At 40.3% G+C, this 17,091-nt stretch overlaps 2 protein-coding genes across 3 annotated transcripts; one reads left to right on the top strand and one right to left on the bottom strand.

The window, feature by feature from the left end:
- The first annotated feature begins 726 nt into the window (after positions 1 to 726).
- Positions 727 to 8,796, top strand: wsb2 (WD repeat and SOCS box containing 2). Its single transcript, XM_072664694.1, has 9 exons — positions 727 to 873; positions 1,062 to 1,230; positions 2,620 to 2,807; positions 2,986 to 3,117; positions 3,817 to 3,917; positions 5,001 to 5,191; positions 5,630 to 5,722; positions 6,793 to 6,906; positions 7,638 to 8,796. The coding sequence occupies exons 1-9, from the start codon at positions 840 to 842 to the stop codon at positions 7,837 to 7,839; spliced, it is 1,224 nt and encodes a 407-aa protein (XP_072520795.1). The 5' UTR covers positions 727 to 839; the 3' UTR covers positions 7,840 to 8,796.
- rfc5 (replication factor C (activator 1) 5) lies at positions 7,975 to 17,070 on the bottom strand. 2 transcript variants are annotated; one of them, XM_072664695.1, is made up of 11 exons: positions 16,979 to 17,070; positions 14,943 to 15,007; positions 13,763 to 13,899; positions 12,908 to 12,987; positions 12,334 to 12,407; positions 11,848 to 12,007; positions 11,077 to 11,158; positions 10,831 to 10,960; positions 10,180 to 10,257; positions 8,501 to 8,555; positions 7,975 to 8,288 (listed from the first exon to the last, which is right to left on the bottom strand). In XM_072664695.1, exons 1-11 carry the CDS (start codon positions 17,023 to 17,025, stop codon positions 8,192 to 8,194), a joined length of 1,005 nt encoding a protein of 334 aa, XP_072520796.1. In that variant the 5' UTR covers positions 17,026 to 17,070; the 3' UTR covers positions 7,975 to 8,191. The 2 variants fall into 2 exon arrangements, with proteins under 2 accessions (XP_072520796.1, XP_072520797.1); XM_072664696.1 differs by lacking the exon at positions 16,979 to 17,070 and adding an exon at positions 14,618 to 14,760.
- Between the last annotated feature and the right edge of the window lie 21 nt (positions 17,071 to 17,091).

Genomic DNA, 17,091 nt, shown 5'->3' with positions numbered 1-17,091 from the left:
TTTTGGAGTAGCATTGCTGTGAGCATTTGATTGCTTAAAGAGCGTTAGTGAGGTTGGGGTGTCGGATGACCACCACCTGAACTCCTCCATCCCCAAATCATCCCAAAAAGTATTGGCTGGAGCACCATCATCATTCCAGAGAACACGATTACCCCTCTATATACGCTTCGAGCCCACGCCTGGCGTTGGGCATGGTGCCAATAGGCTCATGTTTATCTGCTCCTGCAGAGAGTCCTATTCTATTGGCAGTGCTTCTCTATCTGTGCATTGGCACATCTGTCAGCAATGGGTGCAACTTAAAGTAGCTGAATGCATTCATTAGAAAGGGTGTCCACAAATATGTGGACAGGTTTGGATAGTGCATAGGGTGCCCTAGGTTTTGCCTATGACTGCTTATCCGCTCAGCTCCAGGCATTTACGCTATAGGGAGGTTTTAGTGAGTGTTTATTTATGAGATATTATTATTTAGATTTATTATTCAGAATTATTAAAATACCTTTTATGCATTTTATATGACACAGTGGCCTTTTTGGGAAATGCAGAACGTGGCATCAACAAAAGTGCAATTCTGCACACCTGAGAAAGTTTTTTGTGGAAATAATAGGCAGTGTAATATCAAATAATAATAATAATAATAATAATAATAATAATAATAATGTACCTTTAAGCAGCAGGTTGTGACGTGTGGGTGAACTGCGCATGCGTGGACACACCCCACCCTCTCTATGGGTGTGCTTAGGTGTTTCGGTTGCGCCGAGACAGCAGAGACATAAAGAGCACGCGCACGCACGCGCGCACACACGCACACCCCTCACTTTCCTCATGAGCACAATACAGCGATGTGTACCGCCTCTGAAACCCCACCAGCAGAAGGTAAGAGTCGGCGAGGCACGAGCCAACCGGAATTAATGATGTTTTATCATATAAATGTGATTAAATTACCGTGGTGCTGAGGCGCGCGAGCCTCTGCTCAGTGAGGGATGCAGTGACGGGGGGGGGGGGGTCTGTCTCTGTGCTGTCTGGCTAAAGGCTGGTGGGCTTGTGTTTCTCTTGCCCCTCAGACCCCGACGAGCTGCTCGTGGAGCTGAAGCCCTCTCGGCCCGCGCGCCTCTACGGCTCCCCGGGCTGTGAGACATGGAGCGCGTGCTTCTCCCCGGACGGCTCGCGCTTCGCCTGGTCTCTGGGCCACGGCGTCGTCAGAGTGCTGCCCTGGCCCCTGCCCTGCGACCAGTAAGCCCCCCTTACCAGCTTTCCAACTGTGCACAGCCCAGTCCGGTAGTGTCCGGTGTGATTCAGTTCAGTCCAGTTTAATTTACTGTAATGTCCACTTTAATTCAGTTTAATTTACTGTAATGTCCAGTTTAATTCAATTTAATGTCCAGTTTAATTAACTGTAATGTCCAGTTTAATTAATTTTAATGTCCAGTTTAATTAATTTTAATGTCCAGTTTAATTTACTGTAATGTCCAGTTTAATTAATTTTAATGTCCAGTTTAATTAATTTTAATGTCCAGTTTAATTTACTGTAATGTCCAGTTTAATTAATTTTAATGTCCAGTTTAATTTACTGTAATGTCCACTTTAATTCAATTTAATGTCCAGTTTAATTTACTGTAATGTCCAGTTTAATTAATTTTAATGTCCAGTTTAATTTACTGTAATGTCCAGTTTAATTAATTTTAATGTCCAGTTTAATTTACTGTAATGTCCACTTTAATTCAATTTAATGTCCAGTTTAATTTACTGTAATGTCCAGTTTAATTCATTTTAATGTCCAGTTTAATTTACTGTAATGTCCAGTTTAATTAATTTTAATGTCCAGTTTAATTAATTTTAATGTCCAGTTTAATTTACTGTAATGTCCAATTTAATTAAATTTAATGTCCAGTTTAATTTACTGTAATGTCCAATTTAATTCAATTTAATGTCCAGTTTAATTTACTGTAATGTCCAGTTTAATTCAATTTAATGTCCAGTTTAATTTACTGTAATGTCCAGTTTGAATTAAACTTTTTAATTAATTAAAAAAAATAATTAAATGGAGCAGATAAACATGACCCTATTGGCACCATGCTGCCTAATGCCAGGTGTGGGCTAGAGTGGAATAAAGCCCCCCAGCTGTGGAGCAGTGGAAGACTGTGTTCTCAGATTGCTGAAGGCAATCAAATCCTCACAGCAGATTTTGCTCCTCCAGAATCTAGTATAGAGCCTTTTTCCCTGAAACAGTGAATGACCTGAATGGGGTGACTGAGCGAATGGGGCAGTGGTGGCTCAGCGGTTAGAGCGCTGGGCTATTGGTAATAGGGTTGTGGGTTTGATTCCCGGGCTCGGCAAGCTGCCTCTTTACCCTCTCGGCTCCCCGGGAGCTGGAGTTGGCTGCCCACCACTCTGGGTGTGTGTGTACTCACTGTCCCTAGTTCACTAGTGTGTGTGTGTGTGTGTGTGTGTCTTCACTACCACAGATGGGTTAAATGCGGAGGACACATTTTGCTGTACATAGTACAGTGACAAATACATGCACCTTTACCTGGCGTCCTGATACTTTTGTCCATGTTGTGTATATGATCTGTATCGCGAAGCCCTTGAAACATGACCCACCACCTTCTGTGCTCTGTTCAGTCATGCTGAGGATCCTGCTGGCAGTGAGGAGAGAACGCTGCAGTGTGAACACACCATATGGGGCATGGCGTTCGGCCCTCAGCCGGCCAGTCGTACCAGAGCTGCCGAGTGTTGTGGGGCTGCAGAGGGATTGCTTCTAGCGACAGGCCTCAATAACGGAGCGATCAAGGTGTGGCTCGTCTCCACAGGTAAGACTAAGAGGGGTCGCAGTCTTGTGACAGGACTTTGCACTTGTTTGCACTTCAGACTGTTTGAAGCAGTTATGTAATCTTGTTGTTTTAACTGGCAGGCAAGGACAGTCTCCCCACATGACCTCTGTGTTACTCAGCTTATAACCAATATTCCTAACACGGTTTTTGCTTTCAGGCCAGCTACTGTTCAGCCTAACAGGACACCAGTCTGTGGTGAGAGATTTAGCCTTCGCTCCAAATGGAAGTCTCACTCTCGTGTCGGCCTCCAGGGACAAAACACTACGAGTCTGGGACTTGTCCAAGAAAGGTCACAGCACGTATACATCATTCTCAAATGCTTTGAAATAGCCAGTCCTTTAAAGAAACGTACCCTGGAATGTCAAACTGTACTTATCTCGGTAGAGTAGAATAATAAGAGTTCGGTACATGGAACCGACAAACCGTGAACCAAAAAGAGCCAAAAAACAAGGTTGGAAAACGAGCTGATTCAAAAACCCCAAAACTGTTACATCACAGTCTTAGATTTGCATAAACCCCACTTACTAAAGAAGTGACTACGCAAAAGCCGGGGGAGCAGACTGAGATCTGCGCTAGGCTAACAGTTAGTGGTGTAGCGGATCACAAAAGTTACAGTTTATGACTGCGATTGTATGACTTCTGTGATTAGCATGTTAGCTTTTGGCTAACATTAGCATGTGGCTAGAGTGTTGGATCAGGACACAAGGCTCAGATTCAATGTTTCCAATGTTGTTCTTTTTCCTGTGAAAATGACTACAATTTGAACCACCAGTAGATTGAATGGGATTTTGTTGATATTCTGTGAAGTGGTCCAACCTAGCAACGGTTGCTATGAAAACACCGTTTTGAGGTGTGCCATGGATTGGTCAGCTGTTGCTTATGATATGTGCTTTATGTTAAGCACAATTGTAAATGGTTTTGATGACTCTGGTTCTGGTCCATCTTTGTCAAGTCAACCTAACTCACTTTCATTGTTTACCATCTGCAGGTACACCGTCCCGTGTCCTGACTGGGCCGAAAAACTGGGTGTTCAAATGCGCCATTTCTCCAGATAGCAGCATGATCGCCTCAGTCTGTAATCTCGACTCTGTGAGTATCTTTACTGATCAGTAACGGACTACGGTGTGTGGAGGTCACGCATGGCTATCTGTCTGCGGCAGAGCTGGTGCTACTGTTTTGAAGTCAGCTGTTGAATCATTGATTCAGCCTGGCTTCGTTTTCTCAGAGGAGGAGCTCCAGCTTCAGTCTGCTGTTCACTCGATCACATGACCGTTACTGCTAGCAGACTCCAGTTTCACAATAAGTGCTGCCAGACTGTTACACACAAAAAGCAGATACATACTGGACCACAATTATTTCATTTATTGCTGTGTTCAGACTGTGAAAATGTACAAATAGCAGATTCATACTGGAATAAAATAACTCCAGTGATTACTGTCAGGCTGTGATGACACACACTGCAGATTCATACTGGAACACAGTTACTCTAATTATTACAGTCTGTGAAAACTACACTGTGCAGAATCATACTGGACCACAATTATTTCATTTATTACTGTTTTCAGACCGTGAAAACTGTACAAATGGCAGATTCATACTGGAATAAACTCTACAATGGTTACTGTCAGACTATAATAACTACACACACTGCAGATTCATACTGGACGACAGTTACTCTAATTATTACGGTCTGTGAAAACTACACTCCCTGCAGATTCATACTGGAATAAGTATTACTGTCAGGACTGAAAACTACACTCCCTGCAGATTCATACTGGAATAAGTATTACTGTCAGGACTGAAAACTACACACACTGCAGATTCATACTGGACCACAGTTACTCTAATTATTACGGTCTGTAAAAAACTACACACACTGCAGATTCATACTGGAATGAAATTGGTCAGACTGAACACTACACTCCCTGCATTACAGTAAGACTGTGGACAATTATACAGATGGCAGATTCATACTGGATTAAAATCACTCCACGATTGTAGTGATGTGTCTGTGCAAACTAGACACACCACTAGTTTATTCATTCATCATTTTTATTCTGCTTAAACAGGGTGAATTTAATCCAAATGCCTGAATATAGATTTGTCTTTAAAGACTTGTCATTTTCATCATTTTATCATTACAATAATAATAATAATCCTCTTTCACTACAGAAAGCTTATCTTTGGAGCATGCGATCCTACACCTTCATTCGAAACCTGAAATATGACCACGAGCGGACCATGATCTCATGTGATTTCTCTTTGGATGGAGCGCTGCTTGCGATTGGCTCTTTCCATTCTGCAACAGGCTGGTGGCTGGACCTGTGGGACCCCTACACTGCTGATCAGCTGACCAGAGTGGAGTGAGTAACCCAGATAAAATGCCTCAGAAGTAGTTTCTCTGAAACTAATGGGATTATCGAATCGTAAACCAGTTATTAATGCTGTAAAAAAAAAACTGAGCAGAGAAATTGATTTTCGTGTGCACATAATGCACATCACACATGATCCTTCTTGCAAAGATCAAAAACGGTGATATCCAGTCATGGATGGCACTTCAGTTTAGAGTGTGTCCTGCTGTAACACAGGATTCCTCTCAGGACTTCAGAACTATCTCTGTGAGGAAAAATAAGCGTGTGTAAAGAACAGAGGACAGTGGGTGGGAAGTCAGCTGCTGTTCTTCTTGTCAATTGATTTTATCATTATGGCCAGTTCACTAGACCTGGTTGCAGAAAGTATAGTATGGTTTATAAGGCAGAGCATGTCTGATGTATTTGTGTATTTTGTTGTGTTTCTTCCAGGGACTGTGATGCATGTGTATACAGAAACGACAATCTCCTAACTGCTCTGAGCTTCTCTCCTGTAACCCTGCAGCTGGCTTTCAAAGACTACAGGTGAGCCGTTAGAGCATGAATACACTACAGGTGTAGTTTTGCAGATTTACAGCATTTCTACTATATACTTCTATTATAATTACATTTATAATTACATAATACAACAAATTACTGTGACTACATATGGTCACAAATTAATTAGGGCCATTAAATTATTATTATAATTTTTTGGATCATTTCAAATTTCTATTCATTAATACATTAATAACTTTCAAAAAATGATGGAACATACTGTTGAATGTCTAATTATGTCAAATTAATGAAATGACAAATAGCTATAGTAAGCATTGAAAGCACTGCAGTTACAGCTTTCCTACATTTTCCTTTTTAATAACGTACAATGCCATATGTCCAAATGTTTGTGGACACACCTTCTAATACACATATCCAACTATTTTAAGTTGCACCCATTACTGACACATATGTGCAAATGCGCACATACACACAGCTTGTCTAGTCCCTGTAGAGAAGCACTGCCAATATACTGGGACTCTCTGGAGCAGATAAACATTAACCTATTGGCACCATACCTAATGCCAGGCATGGGCTAGAGGGTTATAAAAAAAAACCAGCATTGAGCTGTGGAGCAGCGAAGAACTGTGGTTGGGGATGAGGTGGGGTGGTGATCAGCCAACATCCTAAGTCTTTCCTGGACAGTAGAAACAGATACTCCAACAAAAGCAGGATCAGCTTTTTAAATACACTTGATTTTGTAAGAAGCAACGAATGAGCAGACGTCCCAATAACAGTTTCAGGTTATTTTTATACTTCAATTCATTAAGGTCTTCTTATTTTATAAAATTCATAATTCATAAATGATCATCTGTTCTGATGGCCTAAAACGCTCTAACTTCAGTTTGAAGAAAGTTGGCAGATATATGTAAATGCATTAGGTTGTGACAACACAGAAACAGTGTATTTAAAAGAAGTGACCAGCCCTACCAAGTCAACACTGCACTGCAGTTCAAACATGCCTGTGTGATTACATAAGCAGCACCTCCTCAGCACATCAGTCAGGCATTGCCTCTTTTCTTTTTCACTGATCAAGATTTTCTGCCATTGTGTAACAGGGCGTTGCAGATCTGGGACGTGGAACAAGATAAACTAGTCCTGGAGGCAGACCACAACAGAGTCAGCAGCCTGTGTTGTGCCTTCCATCCACAAGGCAGCGCTATTGCTACGGGGTAAATTCCAATGTTATGATTTTCATTGAGAATCTTGTCTTTTGCTTGAACATTTAAGTAAATGTAATAGTAAATATGTTAAATTAAAAATATTGATCTTCATTTGATCTATGCAGAAATGGAATTTTATAGAAATGTATAGAATTTTCTTGGGAGGAAACAATTGGACAGCAAGGTGCTTCCTGTTTGGTGCTAGAGAGAGCTCACCTATTGGTTATTCAGTGTTCACATTAGCATGAGCCAAGACTAAGAACATGAAGACTGAGTTAAGACTGCTATCCTGACCATCTCACGCCAAACGATCGGGATTATAGGAGTGCTCTGCCACCCTAGCAAGACTCAAGTGACTTTATTCCAGAGGGAGATCACAATGGCCAGATGCAAAGCTCTCAGAGTTCTCAGAGGCCTTCAAAAGAAGGTTTTTAGAAGACCTAAACAGAGACCAGAGTACTGAATATCTAACTTGTACAGTCTCTGTCTGATAGTAGATGCATGTACTTACACATCAAATGTGAGTCCTGCTCAGCATTTCAGCCCAGTGGACTGGACAGAGCAGGATTTGCCACTTGTGCATATAAGCATGTGTCATTCACTCACCTAGCTGAACACTGTCCAACTGTACTACCTCTCAGCTCTGTTCTTAAGACACTATAGGCCCAAGTTATCTGGCTAAACTGAGAAATCCTTTGCATGATCTCCACAGTTCAGTTAAGCCCGTTTTTCCATTCTAGGTGTCGGGATGGACATGTGAAGTTCTGGAGAGTTCCTCGTCTGGTTCCAAGCCTGCGGCACTTGTGTCGGACGGCCCTGAGGTACTCTGTGTCCACTTTCCAAGTGACTGCCTTGCCCCTCCCTAAAAAGATTCTGGAATTCCTCACCTACAGAAACATCTCGAAGAAAAAAATCTTGCGCTGCAGTGAACACTACAGCTGACAACCACTGGCTTCTATCCACGGCTATCACACAGTTACTGTAGCATCTAGTAAAGAAGCTGTGATTCCATTTCAAAACTTGAAAGATAGAAAAATGAAGGAAAACACATGTACACATGTGAAAAGGACACAAAAGTGCAAGAAAAATATTTATTTCAATTTTACATAATATATACTGCTGCTATAAAACTGTGATGAGAACTTAAAGTAATTGAACAATTACTTTAAAACAATGTTTTTCTTTCTTTTGGAATTCAATCAGTCCTACAGTCATCAGAAGACCAACTCACCAAATGCCTATGGTGTCATGGGTTGAAATAAGGCAGAGTAGGTTTGATGTGCCTCTACCTGCACTAGCCATCACTGACCACTATATCTCTAACTGCCTGGAAAGCCGCCACCATTGAGCTCAGCTGAATCTTCTCGTTGGTCCCAGATGCGAGACGATACCTAAAACGGGGAGAAAATGAAGGCGGCGTTACAGGAATCCTACTGCACTACGGTTATTTATTATTTATTTTTCCTGGCAGGTCTTATGTTTAGGTTGTTATTTGTTGTAAAGTTATTATTAGAGTTTTTGGGGTGAGGTGTGTTTGAGTAAATGTCAGACTTTCAGCTCTAGTCTAAAATAAAGACGACTGAAAAGAGGAAAATCTACTCACTCAATGTCAGCCAGTTTGATGAGCAAGCCCATTCGAATGGACGGAGGAAAATCCACTGGAATAAAGCAGGAGAAGCAAAAAGTTAGTATGGTTAAGGTGGGCACTTTATTCAGCACAACTTGTCATGTAAAGCCCCTTTCAGTTTATTTTGCCACAGTAGGAACTCAATTTTGAGCTCTGAACACACTGTAGAAATGTTTATTGTATTGACAAAGAAAAAAACAGAACAGCTTGATGAATCAGCATGTGGGTTGTATTAAATAAATGGAAATAAACGGATATTCTTCAAGCTTTAACATTGCCTATAGTTAAGCTTGCTACAGTGGGCCGCTGACAACTTCTTACAGAAAGGAACAGCCAGTTTCTGTGGCAACCGCAGGGGAATCTCCAGGGAAACCAGGCTGAGAAAACCGTGGACCAATCTGCTATATGGACGGATGGGGATGAAAGTGAGCGAGCGTACTGGTTCTAGGCCTGTACCGTGTTCTGTAATGTACAGACAAGCACTTCACTGCATTTTAAAATATATATAGTCTTAATTCAAATCTAATGTAACGTTCCCAATTCTGGCTGTCAGACCTTTCTGTGCAGCCTTTTCACTTCAGCAATGACAGACTGATCTATGCTTTCCCCCATAGCAACTGGGGAACTAGGCTGGGCAAGCTTTACTGAATATCAATAATAAAAAGTCAACCTAATAGAAATGGTAGCACCCCACTAAACAGACATTTACACAGCCTACACTCTTTTGAAAAACATTTCCAGGACTTTTCCAAAGCATCTCGTAAATAAAATGGCCTTATAGTGCACATGCTGATCTGAAATCAATCTCTGCTCCTTACGTGGCGCTGAATAGCACTATAGTGACCAATCACACCTGATTTTAGATCAGTGTTCTTATTCTGAGACACACCATAAATACGAGTCTTGAGTCTCTGAGGGTTTTTCCCCTTTAAGTCTGGGTTTCTTTTAAGGTTTCTTCCCCTCGATCAGAGGGAGTTTTTCCGTGCCACGTCACCTTGGGCTTGCTCAAAAGAGGCTTGGACCCACACCTCTATAAAGCTGCTTTGTGATATTTGTTGTGAAAAGCACTATATAAAATGTGAATAAATACGGCCCAGTGAGCGTATAAAAATCCTCAATATAAACTGTTTATACACATAACTGGAATTATAGTATTTAACAAATGCTATTATATGCTAATATTTTCCATTAGAGGCAAATTCCTCTATATCCTTTGGTGTTTTTCCAAATATGAGGCTCACTGGTTTCAGAGCCGTGTATGACATAATACAATAAAGCAACCTTAATCGGCTCAATAGCTCAACTGTTCTAGGATTTTACCAATATTTCCAGGACATTGGTCATAGTCTCTAATTTTCAGGTTTTCTGATTTTCCAGAACATACTAAGTAACTGCAATAATGTTAAAATGCCTTCATAAAAACTGTATGCATATTTACAATGGTATGTTTTTGCTAGGAAAACACAGATTTTTAAAGATAGCACCTTCCAGTCGCAAGGCCATGGCTGAAGGTTTGTGCTTGCTAGCCAACATGGTAGCGTAGCATTTAAAAGAGGAAATTTAATGCTATGTAGCTTCTCTATACTCCAGCCAATTCATCAGATTCAGTTCATAGCATGAACAGGATAACTGTAATCCTCTTGACCGTACCTTACCTCTATGTATGAGAAGATGCACCTCTGTCAAAATGTCATGCAGCGCAAGACCTTTCAGAGTTTTCAGCTCCATAATTTCTGTTAATTTCTGTAAGGAAAGGTTTATAAGGTTTATGTAGGTTTTATTTTTAAAAATGAAATAAATAAAATTATGCTTATGCAATACAGGTTGCCTCAAAAGCCTTATTAGGGCTTATTTCACTGTGTCATAAAGGTAATAATACAAGGTAAGTAGACAGCAGAGGAACATCACTAATTTTACAAACAGATAATTAAACATTTTACTTAAGAAAAGAAATCAAGTCAACATTTTCAATAAAATAAATAAATACAAAGGATCATCTCTTATAAAACAATGTCTGCTTCCCTAATTATCTCTTTGTTCTTTGAACCAGGTTCTTGCCTGAGGTCTATTTCTATTCCTCCATAAGCAATTAGTTCATCTTTAAGCTTATACTATGCATTAATAAGACACAGCCTGTTAATTTGGTTTTAATAAACAGTTAAAAACAAATAATAATAAAAAACCAAATTGTATAGTTTAGATTCCAAACTGAGAGACCCACACTTCTTTTCAATCAGGTACTTCATTTCTGCCCAAAACTCTTACTTTAACTAGGCTAAATACATAGTGAACAATGGAAAGGATACGGTTATATGCTGTGGTAAAGTCTTTGTTCAGGGCCCAGTCCAGTATGTTGGCAATATCTGACCGCAGGGGATGTCCTGTGCACGTGTAAACAGTCTCCTCTGTCACTTTTCCATAGGCCATATGAGTACTCTGCATAGACAAACACATATTTTATCATTGGTTCATTTACTTGGAATACAGAGCTACTTTTAATAGAGTACATGCACTACTAAAACATCAAACAACGGCTATTCAGAGACACACACCTGTAAAATGTTTAATGATCGCCTCATGTCTCCTGTTGAGAGGGTCACAATAGCCTTCATACCATCTGGAGTGATGTCGATGCTAAAAGAAACGTACGGAAGAGACAGGCTGACAAAAATTCACTGTAACTTTCATGAGTGTCTCATGTTGGTGGTTCAGCCTTCGTCCCTTTGGGATCAATACAGTACATCTGGCTATACTGATCAGCCATAACGGGAAGACCACAGACAATTTTTAATTATCTTTATATGTGGATATATAAGGGGTGGATATAATAGGCAGTAAGTGAACAGTCAGACCCAAACTGTGGTCAAGTCAAGTGATATGGCATGACACAAAAGCCTCCTCAGTACAAGTACACAGTGGAGTGAAATTGCATTCCTCCAGGACTGTGTATATTTTTTATATACCCACCCTATTATCTCTCATTCTGTGCATGTATACATACACCTTTTTTAATGAATGAATGAAATAAATAAATAAATTATATATATATATATATATATATATGCCTCCAACTACAACTGTCCTAGGCAAACTAAAAAAATCTGGGGGGGGGGGGGAAGGAGCCCAGTTTAATGAACTTTTTAAAAGTGTTTATTGCATCAGCTCCCATTGACACTGACTCTACACCCAAATTAATCCCACACCAAGTTCAAATTTTACCCCAAAGTAAAATTCTGGGTGTTTTTTTTTTTTGTTTTTTGTTTTTTAGATTTAAAGCAAGATTTTAAGCAAGTGCACTATTTGGGTTTTTGGGGTCCACTCACCTCTCCTGCTGGATCACATGCTCTAGCCTGGGGATCATTTGATTCTGGGAGAGAGGGCCAAAACGGAACCGTGTGCATCGGGACTGAAGTGCAGGGATGATCTTAGACAGGTAGTTACAGATCAGGCAGAAACGAGTATTCTCCGTGAATTTCTCAATCACTGAGATAGAGAAAGACAAACAAATTAGGAGGGTAAACCCAATATGCTAGACTATAATGCAGCAGAACGAAATTAATAGTAATAATAATTTTAAAAATGCACCTTCACTTCACAGTACTAACAGTAACAACATACACCCATTTCACTGAATTTAACTTTAAAGCGTATAGATGGGGAAAAAGACTTTAAATGACTGTAAATTGAGATTTAAAGAGAACCATCATGGGCTGGGAAGAAAAACCAAAAAAACAAGCAGCATTCATTTTGCCACAGAGCCATTTGGGGACACAGCAGGTAAGCTGGTAGAGGGGCAGATGGTTTGCTACCTCTCCTTAAAGCGTTCTGAGCATCCTGGGTCATTGCATCCGCCTCGTCCAGAATCACCAATTTAAAACCCTTCCTACACAAACAACGACAATGCACACAAAAAGCACATGAGAAACAGCAACAAAACTCATTTCCTTTCACATGAACAAACTCAATGTACAACAAACAAACACACACAGCATTTTATTGTATTTCATATTTAGTGTTACATAATTGAATAAAGTACCTCTTAAAAACACATTTTTATTTTCCTTATATTCCTTTTACTAAACTGTGCAAATAAATACAAATGAATTATAAAGAAACTATTATAATAAATAATTTAAAAAGTGCTTATATCAAGCTGTTTAAAATGCTTATACCAAAAACAGATATATTTAAATTTTTTTATTTTATGAAGCATAAATATAAGCATCAGCCTTAAAACACAAAATAAAAGGTATGATGAGTTGAGAGGCTTTAAAAGTATGGTCTTTATTTTTTATTTGTACCTTAGTGCTGACACAGCAGCTCAGACTCTATACAGATACGTCTGTAATTCAACTGGAATGAAATGTTTTATGCTGCTCTTACTTGAAAATGGTCCTGGTACTCGCAAAGCTCAGGATTGGCCCTCGAACTACATCTATTCCACGGTCATCTGAAGCATTGAGCTTTAAAACGAAACAAGGACAGAAATCTCTTTAATCCACATCACAATTTAATAATTGATTATCAATAGCCTTTATGTAAAAACAGATTAGCAATCATTAAATAAGCTTCGTATCCAAGCATTTTACAAATCAGCATCAAGCAGTTTACAATCGTAACACCACAAGAATGCAGATAAATTAGTAATGTCTTATTAAAGCAGCATTAGAACAGAAACAGTGAGCACATAGCTGCGGCGCCCGGGGAGCAGAGAGGGTGAAGAGCCCAACAGTGGCACCTAGCCGAACCCGGGTATCGAAACCATCAATAAACCCGGTGCTCTAACCGCTGAGCCATCACTTCCCCTACACATGTAAGGCTGGAGCTACTGCTGGTGCGCAGAGCTTAGCTAGTGTGTATCCAGTGGTTCCCAATGTTGGGCTTCACACCACAAACAGTCCTCAGCTCCAGTAAATGAACTGTACATTGCTCAAGGGACCAACAGTGGCAGCTAGCTGGCCCGGGTATCGAACCCACAACCCTGTCATCAATAGCCTAACCCCTGAGCCACCACTGGCCCTATGCATGACTATAAAGCTGTTATTTTAAAAAGGTTGATATTGTATTTTATTTGTAATGTAATCTCGTGTTTTGAAAGGGACACTGGGTTTTCTGTTCTTTTCCAAGTCCACCATTTGTTACAACCACTTTAAACCGAGACAAAGCTGAAAAACACTGGCGTATTTCTTTAACAGCAGGCTACTATTAAAAGGAAGACAAGACTTGGTCCTGCAGTACCTCCAGAACCATGGAGTTGAACTCCTTATCTTTGTAGAGCTGCTTAGCACAGGCTAAGATGGTGGAGGTCTTTCCTGTTCCTGGAGGCCCGTAGAAGAGTAGATGAGGCAGTCTGTCTTCGCTGATGAACTTCTGAACTGAGGAGGAGGATTCAGAGATGCTTGTGAGAAACTCTGTCTAAAGCACACTTTGTAAGGCTGGAGCTACTGCTGGTGAGCAGAGCTTAGCTATTGTGTAACCACTGGTCCCTTTGGTTTTCTGTAAAGATCTAGCCAACATCGTTGGGCTTCATAACACAAACAGTCCAGCCAACTCTGTTCGTTTTTACAGCAGTCCTCAAGAAGGAGCTCCAGTAAGGGAACAGCTCTACATTTTTAGAAGGAGAAGATACAGTCTATGCAGGTGAAAGCAATAAGAGGTAATTTGATCATCAATGCAAGCTTTGAACATCCATAAATCACTAAAAGCCAATATGTTATTGGTGATGGTCCAGAAACTACATATTCACTAAATAGTTCACTTATTATTATTATTATTAATCCACATCTGCCCCCCTGCTAACATAGATGTGCAAATGCACGCACACACTGCTTTTCTAGTCTCTGTAGAGAAGCACTGCCAAGCTGTGGAGCAGTGGAGGAACTAGGTTCTCTGGAATGATGGATGGTGCTCCATCCAATACTTTTGGGATGGGATGAGGTGAGGTGATCATTTTACATTTACATTTACATTTATGGCATTTAGCAGACGCTCTTATCCAGAGCGACTTACAAAGTTACTCGTATTAGAGGTGGGCCAATGTAGTGTTAGGAGTCTTGCCCAAGGACTCTTATTGGTGTAGCGCAGCATAGTCACCCAGACCGGGAATCGAACCCTGGTCTCCCACATGGTGTTGTTGTAACGCAATGGTAGGTGGTGGTGTTATCTGTTGCGCCACACCAACCACTTTTTGACCTCATCAACACCTCCCTGGACCGTAGAAACGGTTACTCCAATTTCTAAAAACAAAACAAGGAGTAAGCAGGTGTCCCAATACTTTTGTCCACATAGCATATTTGTATGTCCTGTCTACCCATAGGAATAGTGCTAGATAAGACGTCTTAAGTCAGCACAGTTTATGATGCTCTGCTCTATTGTCTTTTAATCATTTGACTGATTATCCTGCGTGTTCATTACTTACTTGTGCTCAGAATGTCCTGATGAGAGATCAAGTCATCCAGGGTCTGTGGCCTGTACTTCTCAACCCTACAAGAACAACCAAAATAAATCAACACAAATCCTTAGAATTACACGATTATATAAAGTAAATTCACAACAAGCAGAATGTAGAGAATCCTATTGTCAGCAACTACTGGTTATAATAAGTGTAGTCTAAAACTTGTATTTCTAAACCAGGGATTCGTCTAAGACAGTTTCCATTACTGTGAGATTTAAATCACAATATATATGCAATATATCACAATACATGCAATCACATTACATTTATGGTATTTACCTGACGCTCTTATCCAGAGCAACTTACAAGGTTACTCGTATTACAGAGGTGGGCCAATGTAGTGTTTGGAGTCTTGCAGCACAGTCACCCAGACTGGGAATCGAACCCCAGTCTCCCACATAGTGTGGTAGCTCTCTGGCAGGTAGTGGTGTTATATGTTGCGCCACACCAACCACTGCTGCTCTTCATCTGATTAAAACCAGTCTGATTACACTGTTTATAATAAACCATGCAGTTGATCAGTGATCATTTATCACAATATGATAAAATTGCGGTATCGCCCACCCTAATGGGAAAGAGGTGGACTGCAGGCAGATTTGCGTTTGTATGTATTGCGAATTCATCATAGTTCATTCATTCAATTCATTATAATATATATATATATATATATATATATATATATATATATATATATATATATATATAGTTGTCTTCAGTTGTTTTTGATCTATATTAAGTTACTGTGCTGTTTTTAAAATGCTTTGAACCTTTTACAATATTTACAAATAAAAAGATATTATTTTATTTATCGTAATCCCATACACTACAATAAAGCTGGGCATATTGTGATGAATTTAGCTATCGTGATAATATACATTTCCAGGCATATCGAGGACACTGTTAGTGCTTAATAAACACTGATCAGCTGCAGGTCTCATTATAAACAGTCTAATCAGACTGGTTTAATCAGAGGTCTAACTCAGGTTTAACTCAGTCTGGAGAGTATCTGAATAGTAGTTCATAAGAACCTGTTGCTACTGATGTATTTGTCTACAATTATTAAAAATATCATGCATCGTCATATAAAATGTCTTTAAATATTGTGATATAGTATTTTAACCATATCGCCCAGCCCTACATTACAACACACATATAATAATAGGTGTGTTGGATGCATCTCAGGATAAACTGCTTTTAGCCTCCTTGTATATGAAATGGTATAACATGGGTTCACCATGCACCTTACATGGGATCTTAATGGAAATAAAAGAGCAGCACCTTTATTTTTAAGAGTGCACATGATAACTGGTAGTACTACATTATATGGACCAAAGTATTGGGACACTGTCAGGATATGGACTGAGGTCAGGATGTTTGATAATCACTCCAAAAGTACTGGATGGAGCACCATCCATCCTTCCAGAGAGCACAGTTCCTCCACAGCTCAATGCTGGGGGGCTGTATACCCCTCTAGCCCACGCCTGGCATTAGGCAGCATGGTCCCAACAGGTTCATGCTCATCTGCTCCAGAGAGTCCTAATCTATTGGCAGTACTTCTGTACAGGGTCTAGACCAGCTGTGTGTGTGTATTTGCACATCTGTGTCAGTAACAGGTGCAACTTAAAGAAGCTGAATGCATTCAGTAGAAGGAGCGTCCACAAACTTTTGACATGCAGTGTCACCAACCATGCTTAGCTAGTTAGCCAAATATCAACACTACTAGTCCGTTTATGGAGAGAAATAGCCGTGATAACACAGCACAAGCTTATATCAGCTAGATAAATGTTTACAGACACCAGAACTGTCAGAAAACAACAGGTAGGCCAAGTTAGCCAGCTTGCCTGCTAGGCATCTAGCGTCAGCTAGCTAGCTAATCCATTAGCCGCAATACAGCCCTGTGCAGCAGTCCGCGTACAACCCCTTATTAAACGACCCGACTCCACTAAACCCACCACTCAACACGCTCGAACGACACTCTGACTATCGTAGATGTGTCTTACCATGGTAAATTCCTCGCCTGTCCCGCTGTCTTGCTTGTAGATGCCATGTTTTGGTGCGTGTTGTACCCCACTTCTCTCTTGGCGCGCTTTTGTTGTCCGACTCGTGAGTCAAT

Source organism: Salminus brasiliensis, chromosome 20 (assembly GCF_030463535.1).
Source record: "Salminus brasiliensis chromosome 20, fSalBra1.hap2, whole genome shotgun sequence".
Lineage (NCBI taxonomy): Eukaryota > Metazoa > Chordata > Actinopteri > Characiformes > Bryconidae > Salminus > Salminus brasiliensis.
The sequence above is the reverse complement of the archived record's forward strand: the minus strand, read 5'-3'. Positions and strand labels throughout refer to the sequence as shown.

What these genes read in the sequence shown, in the direction of transcription:
- rfc5 (XM_072664695.1), bottom strand. Translation starts at nt 17,025, where the DNA reads ATGGCATCTACAAGCAAGACAGCGGGACAGGCGAGGAATTTACCATG. An exon ending in AGTACCAGGACCATTTTCAA is followed by an intron (nt 12,408 to 12,907) that starts GTAAGAGCAGCA and finishes TTGTTTGTGTAG; the next exon opens with GAAGGGTTTTAAATTGGTGA. An exon ending in CATGTGATCCAGCAGGAGAG is followed by an intron (nt 11,159 to 11,847) that starts GTGAGTGGACCC and finishes CGTTTCTTTTAG; the next exon opens with CATCGACATCACTCCAGATG.
- wsb2 (XM_072664694.1), top strand. Translation starts at nt 840, where the DNA reads ATGTGTACCGCCTCTGAAACCCCACCAGCAGAAG. An exon ending in TGGCCCCTGCCCTGCGACCA is followed by an intron (nt 1,231 to 2,619) that starts GTAAGCCCCCCT and finishes TGCTCTGTTCAG; the next exon opens with TCATGCTGAGGATCCTGCTG. An exon ending in GGTGTGGCTCGTCTCCACAG is followed by an intron (nt 2,808 to 2,985) that starts GTAAGACTAAGA and finishes TTTTGCTTTCAG; the next exon opens with GCCAGCTACTGTTCAGCCTA.